Here is a 13278-nt window from a genome sequence, read left to right on the forward strand (position 1 = left end):
TATCTGAAGGTGATTTGGTGCAAGAATCTTAGTTACTGATTTTTAGCTGAACAAACTGAAAAGACTTCTGTTTGTTTGTTTTCTTTTTTTTTTCCTCCAAAGCATGCTGAAACAGCCAACAGTTTTCAGGCAAGGACCTAGAAAAGTTAGAATAGAATAGAATAAACCGGGTTGGAAGAGACCTTCAAGATCATCATGTCCAACCCATCAACCAATCCACCCCACCTAAACAACTAACCCATGGCACCAAGCACCCCATCAAGTCTTCTCCTGAAAACCTCCAATGACGACGCCTCCACCACCTAAGTCGACTTGACTTCAGCATTTTTGTTATCATATTGCTTTATAATACTGTTCTGTTCAGTGTTATAAATCACATTGACTATCAGATTACAATGTACCAGCCATATATTGCAGAAGTGCAATAAGATTTTTTTTTTTATTAGCTGCTTCTGCTGTTAGTTTTCCCCTCTGAAGAAGTGCAACAGTAATCTTTGATTATCTACTACTGCTGTTAGTTTCCCCCCTCTCTTCCAAGTGAAAAGGAATACATAAACTTTCCTTCCTTTGTTTTTTTTTTGGATGTACTTTTCCTGGGGCATTTTGACAAAGAAATATTGTGGACCTGCTCTAAACAGATGAATGTTTTCAGTTTCCAGATATCTCATGGAAAATCAGTTTTCCCAAGTTAACTAGAGAGAGGAAAGCCAAACAATAGAATAGAATAAAATAGAATAGAATAGAATAGAATAGACCAGACCAAGTTGGAAGAGACCTTCAAGATCGTGTCCAACCCATCAACCAATCCAACCCACCAAACCAAACTCAAACAAAACCAAACAGAAACCCCCAGACCCCAACAACAACCCCCCCCTAAAAACCCAAGCAAACAACACCTGGTTTACTCAGGCAGCTGCTTGCTGAACAAAAATGTGTGGAAAATACGACCTGAAGAGTGGTGGTTGGACATTTTGAATGTCAGGAGTAGGTGTGGATGGGATGAGAAACCGCTCTTACTTCTAGTTGTATTTTTAAAGTTTGTCATTATTTTGGCAAGGCAGACCATCTGGCAGGGCAGACCATTACTGCTGAGTGCTGTGTAACAGATTATGAAAAATGAGTTGATAGTGTTATTCCTGATCCCAAATGACACACGTAATTGTCACCCCCCCTGCTTCCCCTCCCCCCTCAAGTATATCCTGTCTTAATAGGAAGAGCAAGAATAAGTCCTTGATGCTGTCTTGGTGTTAGTAAAATGAAAAGCTGCACAATACAGCTGCTGGTCAAGAAATGTCCAAAAAGAAGACAATTTTCCCAGGAGAAATTTGAAAATGGAAAACCTTCCATAGGAAATGTAAGATCCTCTGAGTTTAGTCTGGGGTGGTAAATGATTCCCTTCTCATCTAGACTGCACAGGCTGGCCAGAATACACATGTCGTCATGAGACTCATGATCGCCTCCGGTAGGAGGATGTAATCACAGTGTAATGGAAGGTTATCTGTTCTGCTGTAGCCAGGGAGGATATTCTGTGGCAGCTGAAGGATAGCGTCATCTAGCTTAAGAGCTGATGTATTTTGAAATGGGAGTATTTTGGCTTTGTTCTTTGGGTGAAAATCCTAATATGTGTGGCAAGCAGATATATAACAACCTCCTCCCTACTTTTGAATGTAGCTGACTTCTGAACAAGCTCTTTCAGAGGAGCATTGCAGTCACTGTGGTATCTTATCAGCTTCATGCAGGATCAAATCTTAAGTCTTTTTTCAAAAGTACAGTTCTTCCCTCCTTGAACGTTGGTTTGTTGTTGTTGTGGGTTTTCCCCCCCCCTCTCTTCTGTTTCAAAGTAAACTGCAAGGTTGGTAACAACTCTTAGACTACAGTACCCATGCTTACTGGTATAAAGCATTTGCCTGCTGTATGCTGTCTTTTAAAACTCTATGTTGAAAGCACTGGAACCTCAAAAGTAAAATTGAGACCTATGGAGTCTGATATGCAAGAGTTACTTTCCAAATGACACATGCCTTCCCAAAGAAAGCATGCTGCTTTGGAATAATATGCTGTATGTCTACCAGTAAAGCACCAGTGAGGTTATTCACCAAATATTCCAAGCAATGGCAGTATATTAGTTTAAAGCTTATTTCCAGTTGTTGTCAAGATTTCTACTGGTTTCTCATCTTGCACAAATTGTAGTCTATACTATTGCATGCTTTCTGCCATGTTAACTTTCTGTTTGCTGTTCAGGTAGAGAAATAACAGCAGAAACCTTTATGGAGAAATTGGATAATGGTGCCTTGCTTTGTCGGTTAGCTGAGACCCTGCAGGAGAAATTTAAAGAAAACAGCTTTGATGCAAACAAGCCTGGCAAAGTAAGTGCTGGTTAATGTTCTAGCATGTATTATCAGTATCTGAGCTATCTGAACTTTTTTGCCCAGTTAAGAAATTTTATCTGTGGAGGCTCTGCAAATGAGCAGGGAGATAATTGCTTTGCATAGAAAAATTGCCATATCAAGTTAGAGGAACTAATACTTCTTGGGTAATTAAGGTAACTATAAGAGGCAGTCAAAATGTGACTTGTAATGTGCAGAATAAGACTTAGACCAAGATCTGGCAGTGTGATGTGGTAGCCAATAGAGAAAATGCAATCCTTGTATTTATTTGCCAGGGGAATATTAAGGAGCTGTGGGAGGTGCCTTTTCCTTCATAAACAGGTCTAGGGAGACCAGTAATGAAATTCTGTTGTTAGTTTTGGTGCCTTGGGTTTAAAGGTTCTGTTTGTGTACTGGAAGGGACTCAATAGAGAATTGCAGGGGTGATGTGGAAAATTGGAACCTTCAGCAGATACTGAAGAGCTTTGCAGAGATCAGGTTAAGATCTTGCTTGACTGGAGCCTCTCTTGAATTTAAATGATTTTTCCTAGGGCAACCTTATTGGGAGCAATTCAGGAGTACAGCAAGTTTCTTTCTGGGAGAAGTTGAATTAAATGAATGCATTTGGTGTGAAACTTTTTCTTGTTAAATTCGGGTACACCTTCCTTGAAAGCTAAAACAGGCAAATAGAGGGCAGCTAAAAAGGAGCAGGAATCACATAATGCATCTTCTGGTTTTGATGTTTTCATAACTAGCCTGGAGCAGAAATAAGGGCGCAGCATAAATTTTATCAGGAGTTCTGGAAACTGACAATCTCGTGTCAGCTGCAGCTGTGCAAGTTGTTTTTCTTGGTTTCAAGCTCATAATTGTTGTTGCAGAAGAAATCATCTGGACTAAGGCAGGACTTATTTAATCATTTTTATGCTGCTGTGGGTTGTGGAGGTGCAGGAGGACAGTGTTTGCTTGTTTTGGTTTTCTTCTTTTATTTTTCTTAAAGAAGAAGGAAGAGAGAGCTGGGAAGAAAGATGAAGTATAGGAGGAAGGAAGCTTGCTTCCATGAAGAGGAGAAGACAGCTGGAACTCATACTTTGTATTTCAAATTAAAATCAGAATTTGGTTAATAGAAGCACTGAATGATTTCTGAGTTAGTCTTTGTATTATAGTACAGCTTGTCTTCACTTAAGTGGCAGCCTGTCATGGTAGCTGCCATGCTGAGAAAACACTTAAGGCAGTCTCTTTGATGGAGCCTAGAAACCAGCTAGCAGAAAGTAGGAATACTTGTTGGTTTTTGGGGTTTTTGTTTGTTGTTCCCCTCCCACCCTCCCCACCCTTAACAAACAAAATGTACCATCCTTGATTAAAAACTACTAGCAGCTTCAGGGAATACCCAAAAGGTGAACTTGGCTACATAGTTCTGAAACATTCCTTTTTCCTATCTTGCCCAGCAAGCTGCTAGAAAAATCAATTAAATCACAAAGTGTAAAGCATTTGTGTACAGACTGACATTGCAGAAAGCTGTGTCTGTTGAAAAATAATAGTAATAAATGCCACTACAAGCTTCTAGTGACTATTCAGTAGCTCTAACTGTTGGATATCTAACTGCTGCTATTTGCTGGGTTTGTTGGGGCTTTTTTTTTGTGTTGTTCCATGGTGGCTTATTTGGAGAGAACTACTATTTGGAAAGATAACCTGGAAATGTAACCATGTTTGGTACTTCTGTGTTTTGCTACTGAAAAGAGGTAGATGTCCTCCTAATTAACTTCCTCAGCAGAAACTGTGCCCTTCCTTCCTTCAATTAGCTGATCCTCTTTTTTTTGCTTTGTTTAAACCTAAGTTACATTAGAAGCCAATCAGACATTTTTAATCCTGTGTGTTGTAATTACTTGATTTGTTGGCCTTGTATTTATCAAACTGGTGGAACAGGCAATGCAATTAAAGGGGAAAAAAAATCTGCTCCACCGCCTGTTTTCTCAATGTATATTGTTTCATACTTAATACGGTAAGAATTCAAAGAAATGGCAGAGTAATTGATTTGTGTTATTGTAGACTATTAGGGAGCTATTAATCCTTTCAGATTTTAATTCCCTGTGTAGCAGTCCTAGGCAAGAGGACTGGTCTACAGATTGGAAAGTCTGACTTGTCATGCCAAGGAAATTTATAAGAAGATTATGCTGTAGAAATTTAGCATAGTAAGAATTCCACAGTCCTTCCCTGAATCACTATTGAGCACTCTGTTAATAACACATAGGGAATTTTGAAGCCCTATGGCCATTTCTCTGTGCACAGGAAAATGGAAACATGGTGGACTTTCACCCAGGTGCCCTGGTGACTTCATTGGCAGCTGGAAGAAGCTGCTGGTTGCTGTAGAGTCCAGCCTCTATCAAAATAGACAATGTGCTCTTCTAGTCAGATATGCAGCTTTCTTTTTTCATTAGATAGAAGCAGACTGATGAAAAATGAGTGGCTCCCAGAAGGATCAGCTTGCAGGCAGCACTAGGTTGCAGCTGAGTAAGGGAGACAGGATAAGGCTGTAGATAATGAGGCATCCCTCCACAAGCTCAAAGATTTGATCCGTTTTCCTAAGTAAAGCTTTTCCTTCTATGTGAGCTACTTCCGAGATGGCAAAGCTCCTTAACAGGCAACCAGTGACAGAACAAGAGGACACAGTCTCAAGCTGTGCCAGGGGAGGTTTAGGCTGGATGTTAGAAATTCTTCACAGAAAGAGTGATTTGCCATTGGAATTGGCTGTCCAAGGAGGTGGTGGAGTCACCATCACTGGAAGTGTTTAAAAAGAGACTGGATGAGGTGCTTGAGGTGCCATGGTTTAGTTGATTGGATGGTGTTGGGTGATAGGTTGGACTCGATGATCTTGGAGATCTTTTCCAACCTGGTGTATTCTGTAACATATTTTGGGTTGGTATATCCTGTTGTGTTTGATATGTACTACTGATCTTGTATTCGTGTGTGTAGCTCCTTGGGGTTGGCTGGCCAATTTAGCAGTGATGGCAACACACGTAAGAACACATTAAAAACTTACATTGACTGCAGTGGCCCATCAGTTTCTTCCCATAATTCCTTATGTTCATGTGCAATGGTGTACAGAGTGGCAGAGGTTAAACCTTACTCTGACCCTGTCAGTTTGCAGTTTGTTTCTTAACAGAACTATATCATTCCCTTGCTGGACTTTCTTCGGCTTTCAGGGACCCCTTAGATCAGCATCAGCCTTTTTGAGTGTGGAGTACACCAGGAAAACTAAAACAGTTGTGCCTCCCAAGTTATAGTGCTTTCCAAATCTGGAAGGAAGGTGATGGTGTTGATATGAACACTTCCTTTCTATGTCCTGTGGAGACACTTGTGGGTGCTGAGGACATTTTCACAAAAGTTAGGAAACCATTTGTGATATGACTTAGGAATACAGCTTTAAGAAACTGAAAAGGAGTTTAAAAGGTGCATGGTGCACAAGTAAAGCTTACTTTATTTTAAGAATCAGAACAAGGCAATGCAGTAGTAACTTTTTATGAGTGAAGGGGATCAGTGGAGTAGTTTTTTGGAGTGACAGAGTGGGTTAGGATGCTTCCTTGTGGAAAGAGGTAGCATGGGGGCACATGATTAGTCTTTTCAGTACAAAACTGTAGGACATTGAAGCTGGTAAGAGGCAAACACAAAAAAAAAGGGGAGTCCTTATTTACAAACTGGTTGACAATTTCTTTCCAATGTGTGTTAAAAGTTTTATCTGGGTTCAAGAAATCACTGAATAAGGTAATAGAAGGGAAAGGTCTTGGAAGGCTGAATACACAGGAACCCCATCTAGATAAGGAAGTCCCCATAGCTGGAAATGATTAGAGGTTCAGAAAGTATTGAGAGATGTAGCCTATTTGCTATGGTCTTAGCCTTCCCTGGACAGTTATGGCCGGTCTGCGTCTGGGCGAGGTAAACCTTTAGCTGTCCCAGTAGGGTCTCTTAATGTTCTGTGCCTTATTGCTTCTTGGAGCTGAATACCTTGCTGTTTGTGCAGGTGCACATGAGCAAATCTATCCTTTCACAAGGGTCAAACTTCAAAGAAATTATTTGAAGTTAAATGTGCTTTTCTGTATAGAGATGCTTCTTTAGGACCGAATCCCTGCAGCTAAAAATAGCACCTGAGTCACACTCTGCTTTGGCATTTGCTATTCAGGGGAGTAATGTGCTGTTGAAAGCACGGGAGTTTGGCAGCCTCTAGTGCCATTTATGCAGGCCCTGCTCATTGCCCTTCTGCTTGATGCCCTAACAGACACTTTTGGATGTCATAATGGGTACTCTGAATGTGTCCTCCATGAATCTAGCTCCCTAATCTTGTGGGGTTTGGTTTATTATCATTCAGTAATTAGTTATTACAAACATTGCCATTTGTAAAGATGAAGCATTTAACAGTTGTTAATTTCAAAGGATGTTCCTTTTCAAATCCCACAAGACAATCATAGAATTGTTAGGGTTGGAAGGAACCTCAAGGATCATCTAGTTCCAACCCCCATGCCATGGACAGAGACCCCTCACACTAGATCAGGTTGCCTGGCCTTAAAAACCTCCAGGGATGAGGCTTCTACCACCTCCCTGGTCGACCTGTTCCAGTACCTTGCCACCCTCATGGTGAAGAACTATCTAACATCCAATCTGAATCTACCCATTTCTATTTTTGTTCCATTCCCCCCAGTTCTATCACTCCCTGACACCCTAAAAAGTCCCTCCCCAGCTTTCTTGTAGGCCCCCTTAAGATACTGGAAGGCCACAATTAGGTCTCATTTTTAAGCAGCAAAACAATGCCTCAGAAACTTGGTTCTGAAAACACTGACATTGATAAGCATTGATGATGTGTTACTGATGTTGTACCAGACAAAGCTTTGTCTGGCTCTGCTTCAGGCAGACCTTTTTGAGTTTTAAGGTAAAATGGAGATTTTAAAAGAGGTCATTATTAAACTGGTGTGCCTGTATGATATATTTTTTTTTTTTTAAGAAGTCATTTCCCCCCCCTTTTTGTTGATTTTTACAGTCATAAATGAATCTCACCATCGACAAATAAAGTGGCAAGTGGGTGGCTGATATCAGTCTTAATAAATCCTCAGGATTTCTATGCTGCTAAGTTGTTGAAAGTACCTGCGCTGCTGCTGCTAATGATCTACTGTCCAGAAACTACAGATTTATAGCAGGAGTCATTCTGTAAAAGTGATTCATATCACAGGATGCCATTTTGTCATTTTCTCCCATTGGCTTGGATTTCATCTCCATGCTCTCCTGGCAATATTTTACTTCTCCTGACAGATAGTTAATTTGAGCATTTCCCAGCTGTGCAAACAAATTCAGAGCATCAAGAGATGTTCAGTGTGCACGGAGCCCACGTTTGCTTGCGCTTGGTTTAGTAAGCCTGTTACTTAAGATTTTAAACATAAATAACTTGTGTTAATAGTTATCACCTTTTTAATAGTCAGGGCATACTAGTTTGCCCACCATCCTTGAAGCTGCCTAGATACTTATGAACAGTCTACTGAAAATGATGTTTCCATTGCAAATGAATGAAAATACGTTGCGGTAGTATCATTGTTTTTCTCCAGCTTCTCAGAGGTGAATCAGATAAATCTCAACTCAAAGCTCTCTTAGAAATACTTTGGAATAAAGAACTGGAATCTAAAATTGAACTTCATTTTCAGGAAGCTGGGATCTATATTTGATTTAGCCAATAAAAGAAATGGAATTAAGCACGAAACAAATCCTGATACTAATATTTCTTAAGTCCTACAGTATGTAATTCACATAAGCACTTAATTTTATTCTTCCAATGGGAGTTAATTTAATAAGATGAAATTGAATGTGCACTGAAATAAAACTGTTGTGTAGAAAACAGTGAGGAAAGTTTGTCCTTGGATGTGCAGGTGCATTTCTATTGCAGCTGTTCATGAAAATAGGAAAATACATACGTTCCTGTGCTTCCTAACATGAAGAGATTCTGTGCACATCTTACCAACAGTCCTAGTATCTGAAGTGTATTTTGCAGTTGTACTATATCAAAAGCTTTCATAGATGCATAGATTCCTAGAAGGGTTTAGTTTGGAAGGGACCTTAAACATCATCTAGTTTTAACCCCCCTGCCATGGGCAGGGACACCTTCCACTGGACCAGTTTGCTGAAGGCCTCATCCATCCAAAACCTCCAGGGAGGGGGCATCTATGGCCTTGCTCCTGGGAAATATACTTAGTGAATCCATGCATGCAATAGAGAGAATTGTTCCAATATGGTTTTTGTTTTTTATTTTTAATTTGGAAGTTTTTCTCTGCTATTTTTTATCTGCTTTGAAGTATCTTCCTTTGAAGTATGTGGACCATGCTTTTTTTGGACCATGGATGGCCAACTGGAAAGTCTGATCTAATCAACAGGGTGGTTTTACTTTTAGAATAGAGTTAACCAGGTTGGAAAAGACCTTCAAGGTCATCAAGTCCAACCCATCACCTAACACCATCTAATCAACTAAACCATGGCACCAAGTGCCTCAGCCAGTCTCTTCCTAAACACTTCCAGTGATGGTGACTCCACCACCTCCCTGGGCAGCACATTCCAATGGCCAATCTCTCTATGATGAACTTCTTCCTAACACCCAGCCTGTACCTCCCCTGGAGCAGCTTGAGACTGTGTCCTCTTGTTCTGGTGCTGGTTTCCTGGGAGAAGAGACCAACCTGCAACTGGCTACATCCTCCCTTCAGGTAGTTGTAGACAGCAATAAGGTCTCCTCTGAGCCTTCTCTTCTCCAGGCTAAGCAACCCCAGCTCCCTCAACCTCTCCTCATAGGGCTTGTGCTCCAAACTCCTTCCCAGCTTTGTTGCCCTTCTCTGGACACATTCCAGCAACTCAGCATCTTTCCTAAGATGTTTTGCTGCAGGCTTCAGTTTCTCAAGGTTATCTGTGTCCTGTAGCTGGGGTGAAGTCCCAGAAAATACAGCATTCTGAATGTCTGGGGCCTTGAGCCAGTGTGCCCCTGCTATAGCAGAGCCATGTTCAGGTGCTCTCCATAATTTATAAGTCTGACTCTCCAGCTGAGAATTGCATGCATGTGGTTAGGCTGTGAACAGATTCTTTGTGGTCTGGGGCAGCAATTTGCTTGTCTGCACACTAGTACTTACTGGAGACTTTTGTTTTGCAGTAAAAGTTTGCAGAGCCAATTTCTAATCATGCACAATACAGATATGGCCCTGTACAGGATTGTCTTTTTTTGTGTATTAATCTTTATAGTGGCAGACATCTGAATATGAGAGGAAAAGAATAATCTTACAAAATGACTCACAAGTGCTAATCCATCTGGAAGGAATCATTTCCATAAGACTGTAAAGCTGTTTGTTAGAGAATTCCTTGTACCATTCTCAGACATGTCAATAGCTTGCTGAGCTCATGCTCAACTGGAGTGCTACCAGGAGTCTTCCAGATTTGCCTGCAACAGGCCATGTGGATAAACTCTATATGCCTAGCACATAACTTACAGCTAAAGCTTTTCTGCTTCCATGGAAGGATGGAGTTCTGTTTCCCATCAGACCTTAAAAGGAGATTTCTAAACAAATTTAGGAAATTTAGTGGCTGGCTGTTTGGCATCTTCCAGGTGAATACATTGAAAAACTTCTTACAAGCTTTTAGGCATAAAGCCATACACTGTATCACAGTATCACGGTATAACTAAGGTTGGAAGAGACCCCAAGGATCATCGAGTCCAACCTGTCTCCACAGAAATCATGACTAGACCATGGCACCAAGTGCCACATCCAATCTCCTCTTGAACACCTCTAGGGACCGTGACTCCACCACCTCCCTGGGCAGCACATTCCAATGGCGAACGACTCGCTCAGTGAAGAACTTTCTCCTCACTTTGAGTCTAAACCTCCCCTGGCGCAGCTTGAGACTGTGTCCCCTTGTTCTGGTGCTGGTTGCCTGGGAGAAGAGACCAACCCCTTCCTGGCTACAGCCACCTTTCAGGTAGTTGTAGAGGGCAATGAGGTCACCCGTGAGCCTCCTCTTCTCCAGGCTAAACAATCCCAGCTCCCTCAGCCTCTCCTCACAGGGCTGTGCTCAAGGCCTCTCCCTCTTGTTGCCCTTCTCTGGACACGTTCAAGAGTCTTAATGTCGTTCTTAAACTGAGGGGCCCAGAACTGGACACAGGACTCAAGGTGTGACCTAACCAGTGCAGAGTACAGGGGCACAATGACTTCCCTGGCTCCTGCTAGCCACACTATTCCTAATGCAGGCCAGGATACCACCTGGCCACACTGCTGGCTCATGTTTAGGCGGCTGTCAATCAGTTCCCCCAGGTCCCTCTCTGTTTGGGAGCTCTCCAGCCACTCTGACCCCAGCCTGTGGCTCTGCATGGGGTTGCCGTGGCCAAAGTGCAGCACCTGGCACTTGGATTTGTTGAATGCCATCCCATTGAACTCTGCCCATCTGTCCAGTCGGTCGAGGTCCCTCTGCAGAGCCCTTCTACCCTCTAACTGACCAACATCTGCTGCTAACTTGCTGTCATCTGCAAACTTGCTGATGACTGACTCAACCCCCTCATCCAGATCATCAATGAAGATGTTAAAGTGGACGGGGCCCAGCACTAGTGATGGGCCTCCAGCTGAATGTGGCACCATTCACCACCACTCTCTGGGCACAGCCTTCCAGCCAGTTCCTATCCCAGCTCAGAGTGCTGCTGTCCAAGCCAGGGGCTGACAGCTTGGCCAGGAGTTTGCTGTTTGGGACAGTGTCAAAGGCCTCGCTGAGGTCCAGGTAGACTACATCCACCAGGCAGTCACCTGATCATAGAAGTAATGATCACCTGGTCATTTACCAGTAGTGAACTTAGAATAATGAGCCAAAATTTCTGAAATAGTGAGCATGGTGAATATACAGCCAGAAGTGATGACTGCCATGTAGAAAGAGAAAACAGAAGTCAGTTGGAAGCATAGACGCCAATTTATAGATCTTTTAATTATGTCTAATTTGTTTGTTTAAATCAATGCGTCTTTCTGTTTGGACTTGTATCTGTAAATTGACCTCAAATGCTTCAAGTAGAGAGTAAAGTTCTGTTCACAACTTGAGAGGCTGATTTGAGGCTGGTTTGGAAATTTGGCTGCGTAGATTAACATTCCAACATGTTTTTTGAATCATGGACATTTTTTAAGCCTACGCCAGCCCAGAATTCCCAGGGCTCCAGCAGCTTCCTCGTGGTTTCTAATTGGAAAACTCACAGAAAATCAGATTCTTTATCAGAAAGGCAAAGATGCAGTTTTTCATTAAAAGAAATGAACACAAAGGTCTGGAGAATCAGACTTACCTGGGGCAAGCTACATGTGAAATTCTTTCTCAGTGTTTTCAGCATCTGCCTAAAAATTGTCCTTGTTAAACATCTGGAAATCCTAAAAGTGAACAGATAAAGCATCTGAAAAAATGATCTCTTCCTTTAGACCTCGTAGATCTTTATCACAGTCTTCATTGACACTTGGCTCATGTGAGGTAAAGCACCATTTGGAACTAATCTTACCGGAAAGGCTGGGAACCCCACACCCTGCCTTGCCCTTTAAAAGCTTGCAAAGTGTGAAATTAGCCCTTGAGAGAAAACCAGGAGGAAAAGGCAGAAGAGGCATGACTGCAGTACAGCAGTATACCCATGTTACAGTGACATGGAAGGATTTGAGTGGCTTCTGACATTTGTTACTCAGACTGCCAGTGGAAAGTTATCCATGATCACTCTATAGAGTGATAGATCCATAGAATGGTTTAGGTTGGAATGGACCTTAAAGATCATCTAATTCCATCCCACCTGCTATGGAAAGGGACACCTTCCATTACACCAGGATGCTCAAGGCCTCTTCCAACTTGGCCTTGAACACCTCCAGGGATAGGGTGTTCATGACCTCCCCGGGCAGCCTCTTCCAGTGCCTCACCACCCTCACTGAAAAGAATTTGTTCCTGATATCCCGTCTAAACCTCTGCTCCTCAAGCTCAAAGCTGTTTCATCTTGTCCTTTCTAAGCCCTTCTAAGAAGTCCCTTCCTGGCTTTCTTGTACTTTTTTTTAGGTACTGGAAGGCTGTTATAAAGTTTATCATCTCCAGACTGAAAGCCCCAACTCTCACAGCTTGTCCCCATAGTGGAAGTGCTCCAGCCCTCTGGTCATCTTCATGGCCATCCTCTGGAAGTGCTCCATCAACTCCATGTCACTGCTGTGCTGGGGGCACCAGAACTGGTTGCAGTGCTTTAGATGGGGTCTCAGCAGGGCAGAGGGGCAGAATCCCGTCCCTGTGCTGCTGCTCTCACTGCTTTGGATGCAGTCCAGCACACAGCTGCCTTCTGGGCTGCAAGCAACTGTTGCTGGCTCACGTTGAGTTTTTCATCAGCTGACACCCCCAAGTCCTTGTCCTCCAGACTGCTCTTGAGCCACTCCTGGCCCAGCCTGTATTTGTGCCTGGGATTGCCCTGACCCAGGTGTAAGAAATATGTTGGTTATTTGAACTGTACTGCACCACGCTGTAAGGGAAAGTGTGGAAACATCTTTCCATATGAAATTTTAGAACCTATAATGTGTTTTGATGGGCTTCAGCAACTCCAACTGAAATGTTCTAAGCATTGTTCTTAGCTTGGGATTTTTCTGGAATGGGTAAGGGGAAAAAGTGATTTTTAAATTTCTGAGACGAAAATGAGTTGTTTTTGCCAAAATTTAATATTTTTCATATTCAGCTTTATTTTGAGAGAACCCTATCCCCTTAAAGAATGCAACGTTTGATAAGGCATGATTGTGGCTTTGTGAGATGCTTTCCGAAATGTGCCCTATGAAAATCCACTCAGATGTGACCAGTTTATATCTCATGGGAAAATGGCTACTTCTGCATGTAGTTGCTGTGCTCATTCTCATGTGGTGCAGTGTGACAG

General features: G+C 42.3%; 1 protein-coding gene across 2 annotated transcripts in view; it reads left to right on the plus strand.

Annotated features, from left to right (window-relative positions):
* GAS2 (growth arrest specific 2) overlaps positions 1-13278 on the plus strand; it is an 83082-nt gene that overhangs the window by 15379 nt on the left and 54425 nt on the right. For both annotated transcript variants that reach the window (XM_054171663.1, XM_054171662.1), the window contains exon 3: positions 2239-2363. In XM_054171663.1, the coding sequence (XP_054027638.1) occupies positions 2239-2363 (125 nt within the window). The remainder of the gene's footprint in view (positions 1-2238; positions 2364-13278) is intronic.

This window comes from Dryobates pubescens, chromosome 22 (genome assembly GCF_014839835.1).
Source record: "Dryobates pubescens isolate bDryPub1 chromosome 22, bDryPub1.pri, whole genome shotgun sequence".
Classification (NCBI taxonomy): domain Eukaryota; kingdom Metazoa; phylum Chordata; class Aves; order Piciformes; family Picidae; genus Dryobates; species Dryobates pubescens.